General features: G+C 41.0%; 1 protein-coding gene across 4 annotated transcripts in view; it reads right to left on the bottom strand.

Annotated features, from left to right (window-relative positions):
* Window positions 1-27,900, bottom strand: part of Inpp4b (inositol polyphosphate-4-phosphatase type II B) — a 696,298-nt gene that overhangs the window by 46,062 nt on the left and 622,336 nt on the right. For all 4 annotated transcript variants that reach the window (XM_050161508.1, XM_050161511.1, XM_050161509.1 and 1 more), the window contains exons 21-25: window positions 26,653-26,776; window positions 25,388-25,505; window positions 22,275-22,415; window positions 19,482-19,579; window positions 173-285 (exon numbers count right to left, since the gene is read on the bottom strand). In XM_050161508.1, the coding sequence (XP_050017465.1) occupies window positions 173-285; window positions 19,482-19,579; window positions 22,275-22,415; window positions 25,388-25,505; window positions 26,653-26,776 (594 nt within the window). The remainder of the gene's footprint in view (window positions 1-172; window positions 286-19,481; window positions 19,580-22,274; window positions 22,416-25,387; window positions 25,506-26,652; window positions 26,777-27,900) is intronic.

The following is a 27,900-nucleotide window of genomic DNA, read 5'->3' as shown; positions in this document are numbered from 1 at the left end:
GTTCATCTTTCTCCATCGCTACTGGAAAGATGATCAGCAAAGCAATGATGCCTTGTTAACTGGATAATGGAAGATGAAACCTAGGAACCAAAGTACAGACTTAGACCCTGTACCACGTCCCTGACAAGGCTTGCTCATGGTGTGCAGGGAAAAGATGGGCGCGCGTGCTTACTGTTGCTGCTAGCCACATGATCTCCACATTCTTTCTTTTCTTGGCTTGAATATTTTGATGGAGATTGTCCAACAATCCTTTTAAATCATTTTGTTCTTGAAAATGTGAAATATCTAAAGGAGAAAAAAAATAAAGGAGAAAACCATGAATCAGGGTCAGCATGGAGTTTTCTTGCAACATCTCTGCAAACGCGACTTTCAAAACAAGAAATGTCCTTTGGAGGAAAGAGTACAAAAGGGAAATGATATTAATCCCTTCTGTTTTGTCCTTTATCTGACTGAATATGTGCTTCAGTTTACTCTCTTCCTATTCTCTGCAGCTATGGTAACATCAAACTGCCCGAGAAACAACAAGGAAAATGCTTTTCATGAGTGTTTTTCTTTCCTGCCACTTAAGTTGGAGCTATCTTGAGATACCATCTCCTTTGGCCACTAAGCAACTAGCCTGAATCAAGGCTATACGTTAAGTTAGACATCATGTGTGAGAGAAATCTGAAACTTTGATTTGTAAACACAAAATCAGCTTCTGAACAAGAAGTTTCCCCCATCTTAATGCTATTGCCATTTTGGATCAGGTAAGATTCTTTTTTATTTGGGAAGGAACTACTAACTAATATAGAATTTCCAAATGCTTCTGTGAACCATTCTATTCAGACACTACAAGCCCTCTTTCCAATTTGACAGTGAAAACTTTATCCGGGTATTACCAAACGTTTTTAACAGAAAAAGGAAGAGCCCTGTTGTCAAGTAGCACAGGTGACAGGGAAGGGGACAGCAAAGGCGATGTTTAATAGCAGAGAGAGCTAGAGCAGGACCAGGGACAAGCTGCTTCTCTGAAGGATGCATGTTAGTAACTAAAGCCCGGGTATCAAATAGCCTTCATTGTACACTAAAGCCGAAGGCAATGGGCAATTATGAAGCAAATGTTCCCAACACATCATGAGATGTGAGCCAATGAAGGGGACAAAAATGCTCCTTAGAAACAGTGTTGGATCTCTAACCCACAGTAGAAAAAGGTACTAGGTAGCTCACAAACTGAGGAATGAGGAATTCTTTTAGACTAAGCCTAAAACACAGGAAGTGAGTAAGACCGAAGGTCCAAGTCTAGTTTATTCAGTTACATACATGGAAGACACTGAGCAGATATTCCCAATCCTAATCATAAAACTTACCCAGATTAGCTTTAGTAGTGATAAGAGTTTGTAATTTCTAAGTTTTTACCAGATGCTTCATTAGCCAAATGACATATGGGAGAGGTCCCTGGCACAGTTTCCAGAGAGTAGAGGAACTTTCTCAGAAAACTATGCAGGCCATTTATAAACACCCACAACCACAAATGGTTGCAAACATACACACACACACAGACACAGACACACACACACACACACACACACTAAAATGGTCATATTTCATCTCAGGAATCAGAAGAGCACAATAAAATGAGTATTCTTCCATTATATATCCTATGTTACAGAAAAAAGATGTAAAACATCTATGTGAAGTATACACATGATTTTACTAATTTCCTAAGTTTCAAAAGTGAAATTTTCATCATCACGGAACTAAAGCTGATTCTCAAAGAAAAAGTTTGACCCCCCCCAAACCCTCTCTTAGCTGGGGCTACTATTGCTGGGATAAAACACAATTACTAAAAGCAACATAGGGAAGAGTTTGCTTTGCTAAAACTTCTACATTATGGTCTACCACAGAAGGAAGTCAGGGCAGGAACTCAAAATAGGAAGCTGGAGGCATGAACTAAAGCACAGACTCTGGAGGAATACTGCTCATGGGCTTATTCCTATGGCTTGCTCAGCCTTCTTTCTTACACCGTCTAGTAGACCTTCTCAGGGTGGCTCACCATCCCAGTGAGCTGAGCCTACCTACATGAATCATTAAGAAAATGGATGAACTTTTAGACATGTTTACTCAATTGGGAGTTTCTCTTCTCAAACGACATGTAACATGTTGACAGAAAACAAACAAACAAACCAATAGCAACAACAACAACAAACCAGGTAACATCATATTGCCAGGTGGGCCACTATCAGTCAGACACCTGTGTTCAGACTGACCAATTAGAAAGAAACACTTATGCAGAAGTTAACTGATCATTTTAAGATATGTATTTTTCAACTGCTTTTTAATCATTTAAAATAAATATGTGTTATTGTAAGACAATAAAGTTCCTATAAGATTAAGAGAGAACAGAATACAAACAGGAGAGAAAGAATCTGAAGCCTGTGATACAAAGATGTATTATTAGATTAAACTCTCCGTAATCTAATAAGAAAAACAATGGCCAAGCCCATATTAGGTGTAAGAAAGTGTACTGAGGGTATAACACACCAACGAAGGTGCCAGGACTGATGGGAAGAGTGGACAAGACTACGAGGACAGGCTGGTGCAGAGGGTCCTACGAGAAACATTCTGGGTCCTTAGGAGCATTTGAGGCCAAGGGACAAATAGAGAAAAGGGATGGGGACCGGTCTATGAAAGCTGGTGTGCGGTGGGCAACATACTACAGCACTGCAGGGTCCTGAGCTCAGTGTTTGGTGCATATGTAGCATCTGGGTTCTAGCCAGAAAACGAAGACCACTGGTCACTCACATCTTCAAGGTCACAACAATTCTTGTGAAGCCAGTTCACTCAAGTATATGCCAACCACTTTGGAACCATTGTAAAACGATACATTTAGTCTAAGGTAAGATAAACGAAGTCTGGAACTGTGATGTAGAATGTTCACAGTTAATTAATGTGTACTTTGGTATATATTTCATAGCTCCTCACACACAAAGAAAGTGGTGACTATTTGAAGCAATAGATATATTAAATAGTGTGACCATGGTGACTGTTTCATTATATGTATATTAAACCACTAAATTTTATTTCTTACATTATAGTCTTTAATTATTAAATATATTTGCATTAATAATTAATGTACCATCCCATGGAAGTTACATATCATACACACACACGTCTTCTTTGTAATAAAATTTGTGTGAAATAACTTTTAATCCTACTGTGTATGCTGCATTATATATGTGTTTCACCCATTTAGAAAATTCCAATTGCTATCCAGCAAAATCATACAATATGAAAACAGAGAATCAGGATGACAAGATGCTTGGTCAACTGGGGTGTTGGTTGTCTTTCCAAACTGCATAGTAAATGCATGGCTGCCTAGAAGAATGAAACCTTGTGGGCAGGTGAAAGTGCTAGGGGGCTCAGGTTGGGCTCTCACTGGGGCTTCACGACTCCAGCCTTTTCTTCTTCCTTTCTTTGCTTCCTGGCCAGAACATGATTTTTCGCTGCCATGAATTCCTGTCATGACGGTCTGCCTTGCTTTAGCAGTCAAGGCCTGGGATGGCCAATGCAAAGGTGTTCTCTTGGTAGGTGTGTTCCGTGAGTCATTTTCTGACAGCAAACTAACACTGCCTACCACGGAGTTCAGAAAGCTTACAGACTAGTGTGAGCTCCTGCTTCGGAATTCCCCTCGTCCTATTGTGCTTGCACGGTTGGTTAGTTGGGGTTTCACAAACAGCTCTGTCGTTTTTACAACAGACCAACGTGTTCAGGTTATCTTTACTAAAGTAATTCTTTTTCAGTGTTGACATAGGGGTTTGGGTTCTGAGCATTAGAAAAGAGGTTGTGGAAGATGGAAGCCTGAAGGCCACCCGGGGAACACATGAAATCTTAAAAATATGGTAACCTAAACAAGACGAGCATCATGCCCACCCCAACTGACATGGCAACATTGGTGGGGGAAACTTACCCAGCGCTGCCAGAGATGAAGAGCTACAGGCAACCAATGGCCACTGAGAGAGGAACAATCAGTTTGGGGCTTTTTTTTTTCTTTCCTCTGGGAAATGACCTCCTCACAGAGTCAGCTCTTAAACTCATGTACTTAGAGGCCATACCAACTGACTCAGTAGTGTGTGTGTGTGTGTGTGTGTGTGTGTGTGTGTGTGTTGGGGGGTGGAGTGTTCAAAAAAGGTCTTGAAGTTGAGAGGGAGTGGGGAGCATAGAATAAGTGGGAGGGGCAAGAGAGAGGGTTAGAAAAAGGAGAGCCATCGGAGAACATTCTATCAGACCTCTAAATGTGAAGCAAATAGCTATCCTTCAGCCATTCCCATCTCAAAATGATCGTTTGTTAAAACATAGCACACATCAGAAAGAAGGCTTTTCTCTTCTCATTCTCCTCCCTCCCCTTTTGTCCTCCCCCCCCCCCCCCCCGACAGTCTCTTTCTGTGTATCTCGGTCTCTCTCTTCCTACTTCTTTCTCCTTTATACGCTGGAGACCAAACCTGAGCCTTAAAAAGTGCCCTTCCCTCCACTACTCCATGCCTTCAATTATATCTCTAGAATGACAATTACAAAAATACAGCAAGTTTTTTTCAACCCAATACGTTCATTGGTACCAATTTTTTCAACCCAATAAAAATCCATGCAGGACATAAAACCAGTTCTGATTTCAGAAAGGGTTATCACTAATAATGATTACTTTATTAATTTGTGAGGTTCAGTTATATCAACTGAATTCATGTTCATTGAGAAACATGGGTTTGCTCTCAGTTTTCACCATGCTTCCTGGAATGTCTATAAAGTTAATAGATTGTGCTTTGGGCCATGTGTTCATGCATTATTCTAACACTAAATTTAGACAGTTCAATTGAACCTCTGGGCAACCTCCATACATGTATTCTTTTACTGTTTTTTAAATTGGGTTTTAGAAAGCAATTGGAGGTAAAAGGTGCAAAATACTAATTGAATTGTTGTTTATCACGTTAAATAATAAAAAAAACCATAAATGTCTATAGAGGGGACAAGCTTATAAGTGTTAATTCAATATGCTGTTACAAATACTAACAGATAAAATAAGAAAACAAGGCCACACATCTCAACATGGGTATTATAAAAACGGTATTAAATAGCCAGGAAAATAAATGAAAACAATCATATGATTTAACTGTATAAAACTGTGTATACACATATATACATATGTTAAAAAATATTCATGAGAATTAAAAATAATAAAATCAAGGTGTTACTTTCCACAAAAAAAGACTGATGTGTGGAAAAGCTTGAGCGAGGGCTCACAAAAGGGGCTTTTACTTTATCTGTGAATATTTGCTTTTTATAAAAATTCTTATGCTAGGTTATAGATTCCAAATCCCTAAATCTTTCCTCTATTTTTTCTTTTTACTTTTGTCTTTGAAATTTTCATAAGTTTCTGAAAACAAAGCTGTGATTCTAGAGAAATGACTTTCAGCACCAGTTTCAGCCTGCTTGATGTGTGGTCCAGGATGAGTTGTCCCCGCGCCCCTTTCCGCTACTGTAAAACAAGTACAGCATATCTGCCATGCGTCATCAAGCTGTAGAGAATACAACTGATAAAGAGCTGTGGCAGAACCGCCTACAGTATTCAATTCTGTGACTACTTTAAAAATAGACGAAGATATCTGTTGCTCTTAAGAACGCCAATCTCATCAAGCCAAACAGAATCCATACTCCTACGGAACAGAACACGCAAGGCAAAAGGTTGCATATTATACTTTTCTGTGGCTCACCAAATGATGCCCCTTCACCAGCAAGTGTTCTAAACAGAATACTGACCAGAATCAACAGCAGAGTGCTTGTGCGTGAACAGGAACTATTATGCTTCTCAGTGGGTTGAGCTATAACACCAAGGAACTCTGGGAGTATTCATTTCTCCTGGTCAGATGACATTACACTGCCAGAGTGTGCCAAGCTGACAGACACCTTCAGTCATGAGGAGACTAGATGCATAGTAATGTCAGTGCACAAGAGGAACACAGAGATTAAGTGGAGGCAAAGTTATTTCTTTTGTACTTCTGAGTGACTAAAACAACCATAATTTGAAGCCTGCCTTACGGCTGAATTTTTCAGGAACATTAATCAATGAATACTTTTTTGTTCTAACAGTTCGAGTCAGGGTTTCTGTTCCTTGCCACCAAAGACATTTAAGGTAAATAAATGGTGATGTATGCGTTTTTAACACTATCCAGCCACTTTATAAATGTGCTGTTATTATAGAATGGGACAGACAATAAAGTTATCTCCAGATAGCATCAAGTCAGCTAAACCTGTGATGATGGGTTTAAACCATTGTGCCTCTATTCTTTGGCATTCTGTTCTTGGGAAGCTGGAGTCTATATCCTCTCACCTTAATTTGGGTAGAACTGTGACTGTCTTGACAAACGAACAAGACACCAATAGCAGCATTTTCCAAGGTCAGATTTTAAGTGATTATGGAACTCTTATCAGATTTTTCTCTTTGAACTTTACTGTGTGGTGTCTCCCTTTCTAGATATCCACTGTAAAGAATAATATAATATAAATTAGGAGGTTCTCATGCCATGGGCAAGTCACATTTAGGTGACCAAGCATTGTGCCACGCTATCGCAGGCATGAATACTGAGCCCTCTGGATGACTCTAGCCTCCACATCCTGGAAAGATTCATGACCACTCTCCCTTCTACCCCAAGTCACAGATATAAGAGAAGGGAGAAACTGCCCTACTTTCCCCATCAGACTCTAACCCAGAAGCTCTGTGAGCTGAAGTGAACTGATTCCATAACATGTAAATAAGCTTGAGATAGCTTGTTACGTGGCAATATAGAGGAAAGTACTTAGAAGGGATCAAGCACCAAGAGGACAGTGTCTTCACAGTGCTCTCTGGTTAGCTCTATACTCTGACATATGAATCTAATTAACTCTGAACAGTTATAGCTGACTGTGTTAGCAAGCAGACAGTCACAACTGGGGAAGAGCCATTGCAATATCTTACAATTATAAATCACATTAGTTTGGAGGCTACAGAATCATGAACAGCATAAAAAGACAGTGCTGCACTAAAACCAGCTTTAACTAGTTTATTTTCATGACTCACCAGCATACTCTCATCATATACTGGTTAATACTCATGACTCACCAGCATACCCTCATCATATACTAGTTAATCCCCATGACTCACCAGTATACTCTCATCTTATACAGATTATCCTCATCACTCACCAGCATACTCTTGTCATATACTAGTTTATTCTCATCACTCACCAGCATACCCTCATCATACACTAGTTTATCCTCATCAGTCACTAGCATACTCTCGTCATATACTAGTTAATCCTCATGACTCACCAGCATACCCTCATCATATACTAGTTAATCCTCATCACTCACCAGCACACTCTCATCAATGAAGCAGGCAATATAAGAAATCAGAAACCAGAATTCCAACCTGCTTAGAGATGAACATTTTTTGACCTACACATTTTTCAGAGCGTCTTCTTCAATGAGTTTAGGAACTTGTCACCAGAAGCAACAGAGAAAATACTTCAAATTATTGTTAAAAAGTGTTTCAGATACAGTACAAAGTTTTTAAGAAATTCCTCTTTTATGTTTTACACATTGGTATCTATGCCTGTATTAGAAAAAAAAAGAAAGAATGAAAGAATGGCATATTAACTACTTTTCTCATTTTAAAATTCTCATAGGAATAGATACTGGCTGGATTATAGAATCCCAAAATGTGATCATTTTATCGCAGGCCCAACAGATTCTTCTTTGTTAGGCGGCCCTGTAACCACTGAACGTGAGCTCCCTGCTCTGCTTGAGATGGTTTCCACAGCAACAGAACTAGGTGGACAAACAAGATCTTTGCTAAGAGAGGCTGTGTGTGCATAACCAGAGCAGGACTCTGCGAGTCAAACCTGAGTGCTGAGTGCACGGATAATCCCTTTTGCTTGTGCTCAGGTGGAGGAGGTCCTAGCAATGACAGGAGATGGGCGACCACCCCTGTCCATGCAGGGCAACTTCCATGTCCCCTATTTTACCCAACAACCACAGAGAAAGGATTTGCCAGTTGGCAGAAAGTGAAAATAGGAACTAGAATGAAGTTTTCAAAGCTTAGTTAAAGAAGAAATGCAGGTTGGAGGTAATTCTTATAGCCTACCAGCTGGCTGCTGCCACAGAGGAAGGGCAGACTGCCGCCCAGAGAGGCAAAGGTCAGGCCTTCTCCTTCCATCTTCTGATTCTCCCGACAGCCCCTTTCTCATCCCATCAGGACCTTGGAAGCAGGTGATATCTTAGCATGTCATCCCACAGAGGTCACCGAGGCATCGGGGAAGGTTTAGATGAAGTCAAATGTAGGAAGATAATCATGGAATGGAAAAAGTGCACGGAAAGTTTCCAAAATGAAAAGGGAAGTGCTGAGTAAATAAGCACATGAAAGGTGCATTTTATTCCCCTTCTGCAGCACCTCCAATCCTGCAGACACCCATATTTCCAGTTCATCAGGACAGCACCAAGTGTTAATTGGCATTCACAGCCTGCTCTTTTTGACCAGCCTGGACTACCTAATAAAGATAACCTTTAGTCCTCCCTGTCCTGCTCTCCCATGGCCATTCCCATGTTTCTGGAGATTTGTGATACACAACTGGGAGGGAAAATGAGGATATAAATTGGACGAAAAGATGGATTGAACACAGAATGTCCCTCTTTTGTGGGCTGACAAGATGCGGCGTGATAATTAAGGAGTTATTCTTTATATTAAACATGGAGGGATTTACAGTATAAAACTACGTGAAAAGTCAAATTCTAAGTTAGCATCAGTGCCCTCTGTGATATTTATTTATTTTATTTATTTATTTATTTATGTCCTTATAGGTATTAATGTTTTGCCTGAATATAGTCTCTGCACCATGGACATGCCTGTACCCTCTAAGGCAGGAGCACATATTAGAATTGGACTTACAGATGCCTTGGAAGTGACATGTGAGTATTTAGGAGACCCCTGGAAAGCAAAGAGGTCAAACTATCTCTCTCGCCTCCCTGCTTTTACTTTAAATTAGAAGTTGAAATTAAATTTTAGTCACCGTCAACAGATGATCTGTTTACTGGATATGACATCAAATGAAAGTGGGCCACTGGAGATGCAGTAATTAATCCAGGTCAAATCCAGATACTTATATTCTAAATGTATATCTTAGAAATTAAGATAATAGTGTTAACCTACTTCTTACTATAAGACCAAAAAGAATTACCTTTAGGGTGATTTTATTAGAAACTCATATAGATATTCCAAAAAGAACGGTAATTATTTTTGAAAATTTATCAGAGAACTGGTAATCAGTTGAAGCAGTAGTTAAAGTTAATACAGGCCTGAAGAAGTATACACAGATAGAGAAACGAAGGGTTTTCCACAGAAAGAATGTTGTAAATTGTTTCAAATGACAGAAATAATTCACAGTTCCTGCAACAGAAGGATAAATTAACTTGTTAGAACCCTGAAGAAATATAATTCCCTAAGAATCCCAGAATGCACAGCGACCGGTCTCCCATGCATCTCTCTAGCCTTTCCACGTGCAGTAGAATGCCTTTTTGTCATAGAAACTGACAGTGGAAATATTAACTTCCTTCCCTAGAGAGATAATGGGGGAATGCACTTTAAAGCACAAAGGTGTGTGTGTTAATTACCCTCCTATGGCTGACAGTAAAATATAAGTGTTCCAAATAGCTACAGACATATCTAAGTGGGCTTTCAACTGAATTCCCATCTTTTTATCCTAAGCCATTTCATGCTGGCTAAGAGACTAGCGTAGTGGGAGGTCATCCAAATGCAGTGCCTGGCAGGATGTGAAATGCATGATGGAACTTCTTACGTTTGGAAACCCAGTAAAAAGAAAAGAGAAAGAAGAGGAAGGATGGTGGCAAGATCAGACATCTCCCTGTAAGGATGGAGGAAGGTCAGGCATCTCCCTGTAAGAATTATGGAAAGTCAGGCATCTCCCTGTAAGGATAACAGAAGGTCAGGAATCTCCCTGTAAGGATAAAGGAAGGTCAAGAATCTCCCTGTAAGGATGGAGGAAGGTCAGACACATCCCTGTAAGGATAGAGTAAGGTCAGGCATCTCCCTGTAAGGATAGAGGAAGGTCAGGCCTCTCCCTGTAAGGATGGAGGAAGGTCAGGCATCTCCCTGTAAGGATAACGGAAGGTCAGACACATCTCTGTAAGGATGGAGGAAGGTCAGGCATCTCCCTGTAAGGATAACAGAAGGTCAGACACATCTCTGTAAGGATGGAGGAAGGTCAGACACATCCCTATGTACCATGGGAGTTCAGTTTCTGGTTGGCTGGGCAGGTATTTGAATGCCTGCTTAAGTGACTACATTTGGCTTTTGCAGTGCTGTTTGTACTTCATGTTTCTAGGTAGTCTATAATTTAATGGCAATTAAGTATCTCTATCTCTGATTTTTTATATGTTGAGAAAATAAATACTGAATACTATTAATAGCATGTGTGTGGGGGTGGGTGGGTGTGGTGTGTGTGCGTGTGTTCGTGTGTGTGCGTGTGTGTGTGTGGATGTGTATATATGGAAGCCAGAGGATAACTTACAGGAGTTGGTTCTCTCCTCCTACATTGGAGGTTCCGGAGATCAAGCTCAGGTGATCATGTTTAGTGGCTCTTCCTATCAAGAAAATCACCGAGGTGTATTGGAACTGAACTGAGAACAAACTCCCAGTTACAAATACATCAAATATAAAAGGAATCTCCAGCACAGAGCTATAAATGCATAGATACCTTAGAGTCTATCTTTGTAGTTCTGACCGGAAGGTTCTCGACAGCACCGGGAGATGGTTTAAAGGTGAAGAAAGCACCCCGCTGCAGCCATCGTATGTGGGACTGATCCCTGTTGTTCCACTATCCAGATTGAGAGCCTCACAGAACCTAGGGTGGAAACCAACTCCTTCCTAACAAATAATAAGGTTGGCCTACATCAGTAGTTCTTAAGTGATCTCTTGAGGAGCACTTATTTTTGTAATATGCTAATGGTAAATTATATGCGTTAATGGTTTCCCAATGCTCAAATAAAGAAACAGTGTACATTTACCCACAAATCTATCTAGAAATGCTCCTCTAAGACATGGACTGTTAGCTATTACTGAAATCTTAAGATTCACAGAATTTATGTCCTTTTGCCTTGGGGGCTAAGGAACATAGGTAGCCAGAGCATGGTATTCTCAAGTTGTACCACAGGATAACTATCTGCAGTATATCCTGTCTGCCCTACATGTTCTCTCTGACTTAATCAAGTCTTCAGGGCAATCTCTTATGCACAGTCTAGCCTCCTTCTAAGACTTGGAAACAATGAAAAGCAAGGAAATACAAAATAGGTGTTTAGGAAAGAGACATTACGAGGGAGGTGAGCCTAACAGTGGTTGCACTTGCTCATAGTCGAACCTTGGACAAGAGAGCCCCAAACCTTGGCACATGTGTGGTATTCTCTCAAAAAGTTCTTGCAAGGACCCAGAGGAAGCAAATGTGTATAAATGTGAAGGGTTCAAGAAAATCTAGAGTTACTACAGCAGGGGCAAGGTGTGTGTGTGTGTGTGTGTGTGTGTGTGTGTGTGTGTGTGTTGCACTCTGTAGTATAATGGCCTCACTTCAGTCTCCATTCCATAAACACAGGTCATTTCCAGAGCCCAGTGAAGTGTGGGTGACCAGGCTCAGGATTAACATCAATTTCTGAGGCTGGAAAGCATGGCCAAATAGCTGTGACCGCAGCGCATTCATGTTCATGGCTGTGTGGCCCTGATGTGGCATCACGCATGTGTCACGTGGATGGTAAATCAGGACTCACGCTGCCCTTGTGTTGTAGAACACTGGCAGTCTTTGTGGCTCAGGTAAGCAAGCTGTTCCTCGTCACTATCAGTTCCACTGTGTATTTCTGTCTGAGACAGAGCGTGTAGAATCACCTGTAACTGAAGGACACACATGTGTATGTGGCCACCATCTTTACTGATACTTAAGAGAGACATAATCTCTGACATGTCCACCAGCCTATGGAGAATCCGAGTTCCACTATGCTCTCTAATGGGTAGGTGACTGTGGCAGTGAGGACAACTGTGGCTTGCTGAAGTAGCTTTTCAAACCTAAGACTGAATGCTTTGTCTTTACAGGACGGGTCACGTCATCCCCCTCACCGGCAGTCATCCTCAGTGATATTCATAACATCCTTTGCAGGGCTGCTTTCCTTAGAATCCAGTCCCGATGATCACCTGTCAGCTCTGCTCTTTTCATTCCTTTCCAGAACAAAAGCCAACGATTCTATTCAGGAAAGTATTATCACATAGCGATTTTTCAAAATAATATAGCATTTGGCTTTATGAAAAACATTTGCCACATGTTTACAAAGCCAGCCAAATCTTAAATGGCTGGTGGCAATATTAAAATATGCAAAGCACTGTGGCTGAAGAGATGGCTGAGTTGGAAAAGACCTTGCCTCACAAGCATGATGACCTGAGTTAGACTGTGCACAAAAAGCTGGGTGAGATAGGGCAGAACTGTTCCTCAAGACTAGTTAGGCAGAGACAGGTAAGAGCCCTTGGAGCTGGCTAGTCACCAACTCTGGCCTATCTTCTCTCACAAACACAAGAGCCCATGAGGATCAAATCCAAGATCATTCTCTGGCTTTTACCCTCATTTGTATACATATGCACGTGTACAGACATGAACACACACACTAAACAATGAACAAATAACAGTCTATTAGGAGTGAGTTGCTCCTGTCTGTGGTACAACAACATTCAACTTGAGTTATTCTATGTTGTATTTAAATATAAGCATTGCTTTCCTTCTATTTGGTCCTTTTATCTATAGAGTTACTGTCTCAATGTGGTGATGTTACTTTATAAATTTTATATCACTGTTGGTTTCAGTATTGTCCTGAGAAAAGACTTGACACATAGAATCTCTGTTCGGGTGAGAGTAAGGGTCAACTGATGTGGTAAAAATGGAAAATGCTGAGCAGTTCAGAACAACCCAGGAGTAGAGTTCCTTGGGTTCAGTCACAAGCGCAAAAGACAGAAGAAAGTAAAAACTGAAAACAAGATGAAAGTTCAATGACAGAAAACCTTTCAGCTTAAACAAACTATGATTTTTTTATGATAGAACCGAACAGAATTCTTAGCATGCATGTATGGCTTTTGCAAAAAATATCTACAATGTGTGTGTGTGTGTGTGTGTGTGTGTGTGTGTGTGTGTGTGTGTAATGGTTGAACATGGTGCATGAGGCCTTTAAACCCCAAACTCAGAAGACTGAGGCAGGAAGGCCACTGAGTTCAGGGTTAGCCTTGAATATGTCAGGGAAACCTATATCAAGACAATAAAAGAAAATGAAAACGTATGTTTTAGTAATTTGATTGACAGTAAATTGAGAGATGGGTGAAGCAGATATAAATCTTTTTTTTTTCCTGAGATTTCTTCCTCTAAAGCTACTGTAGAACAGTGGGAACCCCAGGGCTGTGAAGAACTCCAGATCACACCATAACCCCTTACAACAACATCTGCATGTAGACTATAATGCTTAAACAGCATTAACTCGCCTAATTCTCAGAGTCTACAGACTTCACAGAGACATGGCAGGTTTCTCTTTCTAGAAACCAGAATGCTGCTTTTCTTCCCTCTTAGGATCATTTACTTTGCCTCAAGGCGAGGTAGAGACTTCTGTTCACTCTATGGGCTTTACTTTGCCTTTCTGGTGGGGGCAAGGGTCCCATTGTCTCCTTCTCTAGGACCTCACAGGAAGACCATCTCTTTAGACCATCCCTACCACCTTAGCTTTCCATATATCCTTAAACACGTTCACCTGCTCTAGTAGTTTGCACACAATTGGTCCCCATAATCTCCTAGGATGCGGCTTTAGTAGGAGGTGTGGTTTTGTTGGAATGGGTATAACCTTGTTGGAGGAAGTGTGTCACTGTGGGGGCAGGCTTTCAGGTTTCCTATGCTCAGGATACCATCCAATGTTTCAGTCTACTTCGTGAAAGATGTAGGATTTTCAGCTCCTTCAGCTCCACTACGGCCTGGAGGCTGCCATTCTCCCCATTAGGAAGATAATGGGCTGAACCTCTGAAACTGAAAGCAAGTCATCCCAATTAAATATTTTCTTTAGAAGAGTTGCCATGGCATGGTGTCTCTTCACAGCAATAGAAATCCTAAGGAGGACACCTGCCATCTTGACAAACCAAAGAGAACAAAAGACGAAACAATACTCTTATTTTCTCTTGCTTTGTGCCTGCCTCTGTCTCTCAGTGCATGTGTTGAGTTTCTGAAGGGTGTGCCCCTTACTCTGTCTCCTACATGTTCCATATGTGCTCTCTCCTTAAAAGTCTATGATGTACTTTTGTTGTACACATTTCATTAAAAAGCATTCCATGACATGCTATCATTGATTCCCCACGTTTAATTGCTCTTCTTAATCCCCATTATTAACAAACATGCTTGCTGTCTCTGTTCACCTCCACGGATGACAATCCAGTCTCTCCTGTTTGACTCCACTCCAGCAACCTCTCCACTGTGGGGGGCTAAGGCTCTGCCTCCCTGCACATATTGATCTTTTCCTCATGTCTGGGGGGATTGCACAGAAATCTAATCATATAATTTATCTGAAATGAAGTCTATATAAAACAGAAGACTCATTTTTTTTTATTTCCTTGTTTTTGTCAAGGAAGGAGTTATATAGGACTCACTTCCTTTTTCCTAGTGTAGAACTGAATGCTGGAACCTTGTAGAGCTGCACACATCAGAAACTATCCAGGAGACAGTATAGCAACAACAGCAAAACTACAGGACTAAATTATTCAGAAAAAAAATGCATCACCCCCAAAACCATGCTTTTCTGCAAACTGCTTTGGAGTTAATGTGGATTATCCATTGATTGCATTGACTCATTAAACTGCATGCTACCCGGGCACAGATCTATTCATCTTCCTCTTCTCTGGTGATTGACACAGAGTTTTATAAATAATATCATCTCTGCCAATGTCTGCTAAATTGAATGTGAGAATTCCAGCAAAAATTGCATATGTGTAATGAAAAATATGACAATATCATACCTATTCTTTTTACAAACCTGAGATTTTTTTCTACAACAAAGTATTCTCTACGCAATTCTTATTGCTACAATGGGTGAAATGCTATCTGTGACAAGGATGTCAAATGTTTTTCTAACAGTTTAAATCAGTGAAAACAAAAGTGTCTTAGTTTTCCTTCTTGCTCTCAATGCCGCACAGTATTGTGGGAAAGAAGTCCACCTGTGGTGAGTTTCGAGGAGACCTGGGTGTTAATGCCATTCACTGTGTTAGGGACAAAGGAAAAATGCTTGACCACCAATATTAGGAAAAGTACCATGACTTTGGATGTGATAAATATCAGTCGGTCCTTCCTTCTCTAAGAAGGGGAGAACTCTTCTCTGACTCCTTCTCCTAAGCTCTGGAACACATCTGCAATATCATGGTGACTTTGGAACATGAAGCTATATCTGTGCCAGCTGGTGACTTAGAGAGCCCTTTTTTCGACTTTATTCTGAATGCAAAAGTTAAGCCTTAGAACCCGAGGAGTCAGGAAAAGAAACAGCAACAAGCCCTGTGCAAGGATCAGACTGAGTGAGGTGCTGACCCTGCGGACTGGAATTGCCTCAGCTGATCACAGGTGCAGGGGAGTAGCACAGAGAGGGCCTCGGGGGAAACAGCTCCAGAAGATTTACTATGGTGTCTTAGCTAAAAACACAAACCCCTGAAACCCGCAACACTGTACAAAGAAAAGCAGGAGGAAGAACCCACAACAGCCGGCTGGAGACATGTAGACCCCGGGCCTTCATTTCTGATACATAGTAGCTGTTTCAAACAAAAGTCAGGCAAAGACTGACGGGAGAATGGCTGCTCACTGTGGAGAGCCCTCTGCCCACCAACCTTCCAAAAATGACTTTTTTTTTTTTCAGCTGAGGGAATAGAGAGAGTATAGGATCCTAAATGAATTCAAATGAATACTTATTCCACAGGCAGTGAGATTTTTAAACAAATTAGCGGGTAACTCACTAGACTGTACCACGCATCTCAGAAGGGCAAGGGCAAGGCTGATGGGCCACTGTTATTCAACCTCACACTGCTGTTTACCAACAGCTACAGGCTAAATGCCCAGAAACATTCATAGCAACTATTAAAGGAGAACAACATTTTCCTAGATTGCTGAATTGAGACTATCCACTGAGCCTATACATACCGCGGAATTAGTGAATACTTGGGGGAGATTATACTTGCTCACACCTTTTCCTATCTGAGTAAAAGAAAACTTAACCGCTACCTGACACCGAGCGAACAGATAGCCTAGGGAAGATTCCTCATCGCCCTGATGGAATAAAAGTGGAGGATACCGACTAAGATTAATGACATCCTCGGGGAAGAGGTGATTTTTACTTAGAACACCACGTAAAATCCAAGCATTTTTTGTAAGTCATTTAAAACGCAGGATTAAAAATTTTACATACAACATGTGCATAGTGTATTAATAAAGGCAAGTACTGGGCTTGATAAATTATCTGTTCTTCAATATTAACTCCTTAATGTTACTGTAAAAATAATAATAGATTTTTTTGGATTAAAGAGATGACTCAGAACAGTCATATCTACCAGAAATACAGTTCTTGTGATTTTAGCTAAATTCTTAGTCCCTCTCCATGCTCCTAACACAGCTCTTTGGTTGCCTTTTGGAAAGAAATGCTCCCCAAGTTCTGCTTTCGATCACCCCCAGAGTTCCCTGTGACTATACAGATGTGTGCTGCACTCTCCTCTCCCTGAGATGCACCCAGAGGTTCCCATGACTATACAGATGTGTGCTGCACTTTTGCTGCAGGTGTATCCACAATGACACCACCACTCCATTCTGCAGAAAATCTGATAGCTTTGCCTCAAAAATGTAAGAAATAAAGTAGGAAAAATCAAGCAAACTACGATTTAACCCATCAGATGTGATCAGCTCAGTTTAAACTGGTTCAATTTATGATGATAAGGATTAATATTTAGAATGTCAATAGAAATTCTGCTGGCGTTTGGAAAGTGGCAGTTGTAGGTTCTCTTCCAATACCCATGACTTCCACTGGTAAGTAAAGGACTCACCCCTCATCAACGGGGTGGCTCGTACAACAGAGGCCATTGCAGAAAACAGCAACTGATGACCGTGCAGAGAATGAAGGAGTGACTTGATGAGCAACCCCGAGTTAGACCTGCACAGCACAGCTTCCTCACTACAAGGTCATGGGGGAGGGGGACAATGGTGAGCAGCCCCGAATTAGACTTGTACAGCAAGGCTTCCTCACTACAAGGTCGTGGGGAGGGGGGGCAACAGAACGGGAAGCTGGCTCGGAGGATTAATCTCCTAGAAATGTCAGAGAAACTACACCCATGAAATCTCATCAGCATGGCTGCCTAAACAAGACACCGTGAGCAGACAGGCTAATGTGGAAGGTGGAAAGGTCACACTGCTTCAGTCCTTGATAAAGAACTGCAGGCAGCTAAGGACTTCCTGCTGGCTTCCCCAGGAAAGGGGCCTCAACTGGCTCTCTAATACAGAGGGATCAGCCCCCCAATCATATACATAAAATTTACATATACATACAATACCTTATATAGACTGATCAGGATAACTCTGTGTGTGTGTGTGTATGTGTGTTCTAAAGACACTTGATTATATAGTCAGTTTTTCCCCTCATGGGATTACCATCTATGAATTCAACGACCATAGATCAGAAGTGTTCAGAAACAAAACTGCATCTGTCCTGAACCTGATGTAGTCTTTGTGTATATGTGATTATTACCAATAAAAATACAGCATAGTGAACAGTTCCATACTTCTTAGATTGCCCTAGGTTTTATTAGTAGAAATGATTTAGTTTAAGGTATTTGTAGGGTGTCAAGAAACCAATCCCTCATGGACATTGAGGGGGGCTACTCTATTTAATTGCTAATATAGAAAGTTTAATGTTCTTAAATCTTTAAACATTTATTCCCTTGAATAGTTTAAATTACTGAGTATATAAATATTTTATATTTCATATGCTAGGTAATAAGCACTTCTCCTTATGTCCTTTTAAGGTGATACGGTTGTTTCTGGCATAATAAAACCCTTCACAGTTTGCAGCAACGTACTTTGAATTTACCCTTTGAATAAGGACGGCATACTAATAGCTCTGAAACACTGCTAAGGACCAGACATCACTTGGAAGCATGGGCTCCGGGAAGATGAGGAATCTGGAAAGGAACTGAGGGCCTGCTTTGCTGACGGGTTCCCAGGTACGCTAATGCTTTTAGGCCATATGTAGTTTTCAGATATCAATGAAGACAGAAATCACATTGTAAGTGAAAGAAAATTCTGAGATTATTTTAGAATGAAAAGAAAAACAAAGCCTTGGAGCAACTAGTGACCAATGTCTAAGTCTCAGTAAATTTCATTAATCAATAAAGAAAAGTAGTTTGGTATATACATATTAGTAACCCTAGTGAAATTAACAGGTGTATAATTCCAAGTATGCTGGATGCTTAGGAAACCACATCTGAAGAATTTAATTTTTGGCAAAAATAATATTTTATGTGAAATATAATAACATAAAAATTATAATGTAAACACTAGGAAGTGAATTTTGCTATCTATCTGCATATGAATACACAGGTAGCTGTAGGGTCATGAAACAATACTTACTGGGTTCTAGAAAGATCTGAACGTACTGCTGCATAAGAAACTCCAAGCATAATCCGACACAGATCAATGAACAAATTGCTTGTAATTTGATGGCATCGGACTTTAATTGCAGCTTTTGTTGTAAATTTAATGTTTCACATTTGTTTAAACTTAGTTTTTTATCGGTACACATATCTGAACAGATTATACTAGAGATAGACGGTCAGTCTATAAATCCAAATACTCTAGAGCTCCGTGGGGAAAGAGCTACAGAAATAAATAATAGAGAAGACAATTCCATAGTTTAAAACATGCCTATCAGCTTAGACGTCTAAAAACTGCACATAAAATAAGGGATCTGTTCCTTGATTTATAAACTAATTACTACGCTGGAGAACAGGTACTCTACCTGACTTCCTCTTTATATTCCTGCGCCATATCTCATGTCTAAAAGATTAAACACAAACAGTCAAGGTATTTAAGTGTCAAAGATTATATGGAATTCCTGTGTACCCAATTGAGATTTCTAATTATAACTCCCATATTTTCTGCTGGTACTGCATTTAGTGTCCCAGCATGAACACCAGGCAACAGCAACCAAGGCAAGGAAGCAGGCTTTGGCCACATCCCTGGTAATCATCCCTTTCCTTCACAAAATCTCAAAATCACTGTGACTCCCCACTCCATGCCGCTCTAGTCATGGCCCTTGTCTCCAGCCCCTCTTAAGATGGTTAATCAGCAAACGATTGTTAATCTTTCTACAACACATATACTTACAATCAGGCGGCATCTTTTCTGTGAATATCGAATAATATTCCTGAACAAGTTCAAAGTTTTCTTGATTTATGCTTTCTTGCAAAGAAACATCTCCAAACCTGAAAATAGGAAAACAAAAATAACCAACCTAACAACAACAACAAAAGCAAAGAAGGGAGTTGGGGACTCTGCACCAGTACTAAAGATAATATACCCTCTCCTATCCCTTTTAAATAGATGGCAAGGTTTTCTGTAACCCACTCCACACTTTTTCTGTCCATTCGAGATCTCCTGTTTGTGCTTGCACAGAGATTGGAAGAACATGTCTGGAAGCCGGTCTGGATGGCATCTTGCCCTCTGCCAACTGCTGGGTGCGTGGGTGTATCCCTGAAGTCCCCCAGGGACGACTGCACCTTGAAGGTATTCGGTGTGAGCCTGTGAAGCCCAGCAACTGCGCACCGGTGTTTCTCATCCCCCTCTATCACAGAGCTTGTTCCTGTATCCCTCTGCATCTGTCTTCTCTTTGAATGGGTCCCAGTTTCATTCTTAAAGCTTGTCTCTCTAGCAAGTAGCTTCAAATATGTACCTCCATCCAAATCTATAAATACACTTCCTAGGTGTCAACTGACATCTCTGGTAGATTTACTATTCCTTCCAAACCACAGACTGAAATCCTTCTAAATCCACTTCCAATATCTACCACAAATTCAGCTCTGAGATCTAAGTAGTACTCAGATTCCTCTCTCTGGCCACTTTATCCATCACTCACTGGACTTTTCAAATCTCTGCTTTTATCACTCCCTTTAGATGGGTGTGATTCGTCTCATAGTGCTTCGAGGACATCTTAGTGACATGCCTCTGGCCCCTCTTTCCCTCCCACCTCTCCTGTGGCATATTCCTAGAACAGTATTTCCAGCAAATGTTTATTACCAGCCCTGTATCAGACAGCAAGTTAAAATATTAGACAAGTTAAACTAACACATACTTCCTCATACCAGGTCTCTAAGAGTTTCTCGTCTCTCTATAAAAACCAAATGCAAGTCCCATTAGTTGTCACATCTGCCCTCTACACAGCGCTTGAGGGACACATGTGGGGTGCCGTTAACCATTCTCCTACATCTAAGCATCACAAGGCCCACGAGACTTCCCCCACTATCTTCCTCTGAGTATACTGTTCTACACTCCGTGTCAGCTTGATGAATTCCTATCTGCCCTCCAAAGCCGGTGAAAGGCAGCTTCCCTTACAATCCTGGCTCTCAACCTTCCTGATGTTGTGACCCTTTAATACAGTTCTTCATGTTGTGGTGACCCCCCCCCCCCAACCAAAAATTATTTTGTTGCTACTTCATAGCTGTAACTTTGCTACTGTTATGAACCATAATGTAAATATTTGATCCCCAGAGGAATTGCTACCCACAGGTTGAGAATCACCTCCCTACAGGGAAGTTTCTATCCTAGAAATCACATTGTTTTTTAAATTAGTTTTGTTTCTTCAACATCTTTGATTATTTGGAGACCCAAATTTCATGTGCTATTTGCTGACATGCTTCCTCTGGAGGATGATCATGCTTTTTCTATATGCCCTATACCTGGCAAAGCGGGATCTGGCACAACCCATGTTCTGCATCTGTATCAACCTGTACCTGAAGACCAGGAATAGAGTGTCCAAAAAACACACAGAGAGTTTCCTTGGGGATCTCTGACTCGGCTAGATATTGTAAGTAACTGGAGGAGTGTTGGACAAGTGTTGTGTTCTCACAAAACTCATGCTCATGCGTGGAAACTGTATCCTCCAGGGTGTCTCTGTTTACTGCTGTGGCCTCTAAGGGAATAACTGAGGTTAAATGATGATACAAGGGTGGGTTCTGACCCCACAGAATTAGTGTCCTTACAGAATGTGATACCAAAGATCTCTTCCCTCCCCCTTCATACATGTCAAGTAGAGGTCATGGGAGCATATAGGAAAAGAGCCGTCACCAAGAACCAGTGCCCTGGAACTGGTTCATGGATTTCTCAGACTCTTAAGAAATGAATTTTAGTCTTTAAGCTGTCTAGTCTTCCTTCAATCTTTATACTTGTCAAAGTAGGTTTATGTAAGAATGGACATATAACATAGTTATTATTTGGGATGAATATTAAAGAAAATGTTACAGGATTTATGCAGTATATCTCCCATGCAAGAGTTGCCTGGGTAGACCAAAATTTGAAATCATGAAAGTAGGCATCAAAGAACAGAGGGGAAGTGATTTGCCTGATCAACAGCACGCTGATGTCAGAGTGTCAGGCAAACTGACTTTCCTGCTTCCCTCAGCATGCCGCCCTATTCGCAGTTTCGTTTGTTTTCCAGATTCTATCACTCGTACACAGTTTCTAGGTACTTAAAGACACATTTTTAATGTACAAGGGAGATAGAGGAAGGAGAATGTTTTCAAAAACAAGTGACCTATGGTGCAGTTACAACAGCCCAGAAGATGAAAACTTGTCTAGTCTAGAGGCTACTGGTCCTTGGAAATCCTAAGTAGTTCTTTAAAAGTCTGCACATGAAAGACTCTGAGGCTACTCTATAGGTCACCCTCGTAGGCCATTGCAGACTTTGCTTGTGTAGTCAGTGAGTTTGTTTCTCAAGGTTCTGATACATTTAAGCTTACTTAAGGGCACGGCTTCTTCGTGTGTACAGTTTACCTTTGCACAAGAAGTAACTAGATAGTGTACTAGTTGAGAGGAAAATGCTATACATACCTATGTCTAAATTCTATAAGCAGAAATACGGCTTTTCAAAGACCCTCCGAACACCATCCTTCTCACGAAGCCTACCTCTCAGCCAGAGTCTGCTGCTCGTTGATTCCAACATTAAACAGAACTGGGTAGACATGGAGCAGCTGGCCTTCTTTAATCTGCAGAGGGAGCGACTCAAACATGGCAGCCGGGAGCCTGACCTCCACCACATAGTGTTCTCTGCAGACAGCGAAGGGCGGGAAAGAAACGGTACTTGGTATTTGCTTTCGGGGTTTTTCCATTTATCGGGAGGAAAAACAGGTAAGTTGGACCACGACACCTTCGATGCTTTTGTGGTTGTCTGCTTTTTTTTTCCCCGCATTCACTGAAGAACATATACCCTTTTCGTTGTTAAAATGCATGACATACGCAACGGCACGATTATGGGCACCTACACTCTTAGCCTTGCTCCGCGTTCCACAGGAAAGGAGGATGTTTACCTCACGTTTTACGACACCTGCCCGAGTGTACTTATCATTAGAACCAGATCAGGCCTCAAAATAGGGACAATAAACATATTAATGTTTTTTTTTTCAGTATAATGAGTCTTGATAAAGTGATAAATAAAACTGTTGCAAATTAAATGGGAACTGTCCCCATACAGTTTGGGGTTTGAGCAGTTGGTACCAGAGAGTGGCAGTGTGTTTGGAGGTGGCACCACTAGGGAACGGAGGCCACTGTCCATGGCTTAGGATACTTCATGTTTAGAGTGTGTCCCTGCCCTTGGTACGCAGAAGTGTGGCAGTCACAGTCAGAGGTTCCGTGTCATGGAGCCACCCAGAGCCACGCCTTCCCTTCCCGATAGAGTGTCTTAGCTCAGACAAGGAGGCCAAATAAGCCTGTCCTCCCTTGAGTGGCTTCTTTTGAGGTACGTGGATGAGCAATGTGACTAGGATACACATTTCTTTTTGCCTAGTTGGATGGATAAACCTGCCTGTTTGGGACAACCAAATGGAAATAACATTACTGAATATGTAATTAACCTTAGGCATTTGTGATTCTTTAGAAAATTTTGCAGAAAAAAGAAACATTTTTCCACTAGAAAATTGCATTAAAAATGATCCTAACTATACAATGTTGAAAGTTTAGGATCCATAAAATGAGTCCAGCTCCTTGCATATGTCACACTTATTATCTGATGCAGGAAGAACTTGAATGTAGACATGTAGAGAGTTTACTCTAGGGACCGGAGGAAGACACATATTTTCAGAAGTACATGGAGTGGGTAGGAGCATAATTTATACATTGGAAAAAGAACAGGACAAAGAGTGGGTTTCCCTTTAACAATAATTAAAAATTTTCCAGTAAAATATTTTGTTAAATACTATTGATAATAGACTCATATTGTGGAGTAGGATATTTGTTTATCTATGTAAAGATTTGTTGCATTTGTTTGCATTGCAGAATAATTGTTTAACTAGGCAAGGATGTGTTGCATTTGTTTATGCTGCATTTGTTTTACTCTGGAAAGATGTGTTGCTGTTTTACCTTGCCTGCCTAAGGCACCTGATTGGTCTAATGAAAACCTGAATGGCCAATAGCTAGTCAGAGGAGGGATAGGCAGGGGTGGTAGTCAGATAAAAAGGAGAGCCAGCCAGCCATGGAGAAAGAAGTATAGATGGTTTGTAGAGGAGGCAAACACACACACACACACACACACACACACACACACACACACACACACTACTGGTGATAGAACCCAGGCCCAGCTTTCTCTGGGCTGACGACCAAACTGAGGTCTCTGAGTGTGGTGTGCAAGTAATTCTGCTACCTAAGCTCCCTCCCCACATAAGACAGCTGTTTGAGGTAGCTCTTGTTATAGCAGAGAGGATGGACCCAGATGCATTTTTCTGGCCTGGGAATACTGTACTTCTCTAACAAGTTCTGAATGTAAATGTGGCTGGAGGGATATCCTCAGAGAGAACCTCCTTCCCTCCACTAGCACAGTGGCCGGGTAAACTCCCTCATGAACAGTGAGGGACATGTCAGCATATCCCACTCGGTAATAAACTTCGGAAGAATGTGCTATGTTCTAGATGTGTTTGTGAACAATTTTATTCATTTTTCCTCCAATAATAGCAAAAGATGAGTTAATATTCAGATGAGACATTTACTTTCATCGGGCTTTGTTTATTTTGTGCTCCAGAGTTCTCTTCTCTACACGAGGAACTGACTGTTGTGTATGCACCTTTAGCACATAATTCTAAGTGACTATTGTATGTTTACTTGATCTGTTCTGCATCTTTTTGTAACACATGTTTACACTGCGACCTGAGACAACTTCAAAATTCAAGTCCCTCATATAATATTCAAATGTGGAAACACCAGATCAATCAAAATTGGATGACTTCTGAATGAAACAAATTATTATATGGTACAATTCTTCTATTAAAAATCTCTTTTACATGCCACATTTTTTTATTATTTCTGGAACTCTGCCTGCCATATTCTGACCTTATAAGCTATTTATTAAAAAAAAAAACCCTTTCTCAGAAATCTCAGAGTCTGAAAGTGAATTGTCAAAAATAATTTTAAAAAATGGTAGAATATGCCCCTGACATAAGAATATATCCTTCCTTACATGTTGCTGCTTTTAACTGAATTTAATTTGAAGTCATCTCAAGAATTATGAAGCTATTAGCTGAGCAATTCCCGCAAACGTAAGAACACCCAGAGCTTTGGACCAGACAGCGTGAAGAGGAGTTGGCTCTGAATGTCACCGCGGCTGCAGATTTCTTCTGTTTCATGAACCTTATCATGTGCAACCTCATGACCACTTCACAAACATGCATGAGACTTCCAGGATATTTTCAGGACCTCCTTGTATCATCCAATCTGTATTTACTTCTCATCAAAAAAGAAGGAGAAGGAGAGGGAGAGGGAGAAGGAGAAGTAGAAAAAGAAGGAGAAGGAGGAGGAGGAGGAGGAGGAGGAGGAGGAGGAGGAGGAGGAGGAGGTGTGGAGGAGGAGGAGGAGGAGGATGAAGAAGAAGAAGAAGAAGAAGAAGAAGAAGAAGAAGAAGAAAGAAAGAAAGAAAGAAAGAAAGAAAGAAAGAAAGAAAGAAAGAACACCAAGCCTGAATTCCGAGGAAATTTGCCACAAAACACCATGAGTGTGAAAACATCTAGATTTTGGGCAGGGGCACCACTCACCGCCTTCCTGTGAGAACAGGCAGGTCATCACTAGACTTGGCTTCAGTTATTTTAAACGCAACTTTCCTCAAGTCTGAAATGCCGACAGCCATGTCCTCGAGCATTCCGATTTCATCACCTGCACAGGGAGAAAGGTACCTTGTTAACAAACAGACTATTAAACTAAAATGCTGCTCGCTGCGGTGCCTCCCTGCTGGAGTTCTGCCTGGCAGTGCAGAGACTGAGTTTCTCAGTGCACTGAGCCCATTCAGCATATGCCCCCGATCGACTGTGCAGGTTTTCAACAGCGAAATAAGAACGCTTTCAATGGACTGCAGACGTCGGTGTTCCCTTTGAGGGAAGAAGAATGTTCACCTGTACTGGGAGGCCAGAGGAAGATTTCTAAGCCTTTTTATGAAGCAAACTATCATTTAGACATCTTCTATTGACAGGACTGCCATTTGATATTTTAGAATAGAGGACTTCACTGATCATTTCATCAATTATCAATCCGCCTAATGCTAATTTTGTCTTCCAATTCTGAAAAACATTGCCTGAAGACATAATAAATGCCCTAGATTAGCATAATGCAATAGAAGTAGAATGTGGGCTATTCTTCAGAGTTTCTGTTCTTCATTTCTTTAAAAGTATAAAATGAAACAAAGCAACATTAATTTTAATAGTACAGTATATATAATCCCAACATATACAAATTGTAGATTCACATGTAAAGCCACATAAACGTCTAACCAGCTAATGCCAAAAAAAGCTACCTCTGCTAGTCTTTGCAATCTGATGTTCATGTCTAGAACACATGGATTTGGGGGTAGCTGAATATCAAGCACTTCATAAACACATGGGGCTCCCGTATTGAACAGCACAGTCCTAGACATGAGGCTATGGTGTCTTTACAATCCAGTCAATGAAAGCAATGTTGTCAACAAATCTGTATATTAAAAAAAATCCAGATGACTGCTAAAGAGCCCACTCTGAAATAACCCACAATTCCATCTTCAAAACACAAATTGAATCCCAAGGAAAACCCAAGGGCGAGCGAGTAAGAAGTTAGAAGCTACACCATTCCTCTGACATGCGGCATAGAAAAGGTTCACCACTGAGTTTTCACCTTATCTGAGAAAACTGACATATTATGACTATGACCAGCAATAAGATCTTAAGACGAACCCATGCAATACTCACTATAGGTGCTTAGCAGGCCTTCATAGGTGCATGCAATACTCACTATAGGTGCTGAGCAGTCCTTCATAGGTGCATGCAATACTCACTATAGGTGCTTAGCAGTCCTTCATACTGCGCTATCAAGCCCACTGTGTGAAGCTGCTGGAGGAAGTCGGGGTCGTGCAGACTTGTATGTAACTTGATGATAAAACCACACACCAATCCAGCAAGCTAAGGAAAGAAATTATTCAAGAAATTCACTGGGGTCAGCAACCTTATAACTTCAGTTTGTAAATATCTTCAGACTTTTGAGACATCCCAGCTTTAATTAAAATTCAGCAAGTGTATATAACAAAGCTGCTAGAATTTGCACATATTTATTAAATTGATGGTCTTTGATCTAGGGTGGCATTGTCTAAGGGTTTGGGAATACAGAATTGAAAGAAAGCTAGGTAAATGGATTTTAGAACCAAGGTGGAAAATCTTTGAATTGGATGTCTACTGTCTATAACCACTAAACTCCACTAAACTTCTTAAGATTTTCAAATTCTACTAGTATTGTGTTTTTGCACATGTGACAAGAGTCACTAAAAGGACATCATAAATGAGCAGGCTTAAGGGAAAGTGCAGTGCCTGGCTGGGTCTGTCTTCCACTGGACCACTAATGGCGTAATATACTGGCAATGGGCAATTTGGTGAAACCCCCCCTCTGCAATGACAGCTTACAAGGTGAAGCATTGTGCTCTCCTTTCTTCCACATCTTGACCTCTGAAACTGAATCGTGGGGTAGAGAGAGGGGAGCAAAAGGAAAGTGGTGAGCCTTGAGCTGGGGGTAGAACTGGTCTTAAAGTCACCGTTAGGTTTGGATATAGGAAAAGGGAACCATCAGCCAACTATTACAAATTAATCCTGCAGCCTTGCAAAAAGTCTCTTATGAAGGGAAGAAGAGATCTCTGCAAAGCCTTGTCCTGAGATTTCTGGAAAAGCTGAATAAATAAGGGGTTATATACAAATGCCCTTTGATGAGCTCTCGGCCATCACTTGCAATGCAAGGTGACAGTCCCTTCCTTTCCCCTCATAGGCTGTCTCAGGGAATGACACAAGAGAACACTGACTCTTCCTCTCAAAGTCCATCCACGGTTCAAGCAAAATATACATTTCACATTGAGCTGTGTCTTTTCACAGAGAAATATCAAAGATTCAAAAGTTCTCCATGATGTATTCAGTCTATTTATCCAGCTAAACTAAACAGGAGGCCAGAATTTCAGAAGGGCTATTTAAAAATAACACCGTTCAAAGGGCTGTGCCCCCATCGAGGATGGGACGCCGGCAGTTCACACTTCTGTACACACCAC

The sequence above is a fragment of the Alexandromys fortis genome, unplaced genomic scaffold (genome assembly GCF_014885135.2).
Source record: "Alexandromys fortis isolate MF-2015 unplaced genomic scaffold, M_Fortis_MF-2015_v1.1 scaffold_127, whole genome shotgun sequence".
NCBI lineage: Eukaryota > Metazoa > Chordata > Mammalia > Rodentia > Cricetidae > Alexandromys > Alexandromys fortis.
The sequence above is the reverse complement of the archived record's forward strand: the minus strand, read 5'-3'. Positions and strand labels throughout refer to the sequence as shown.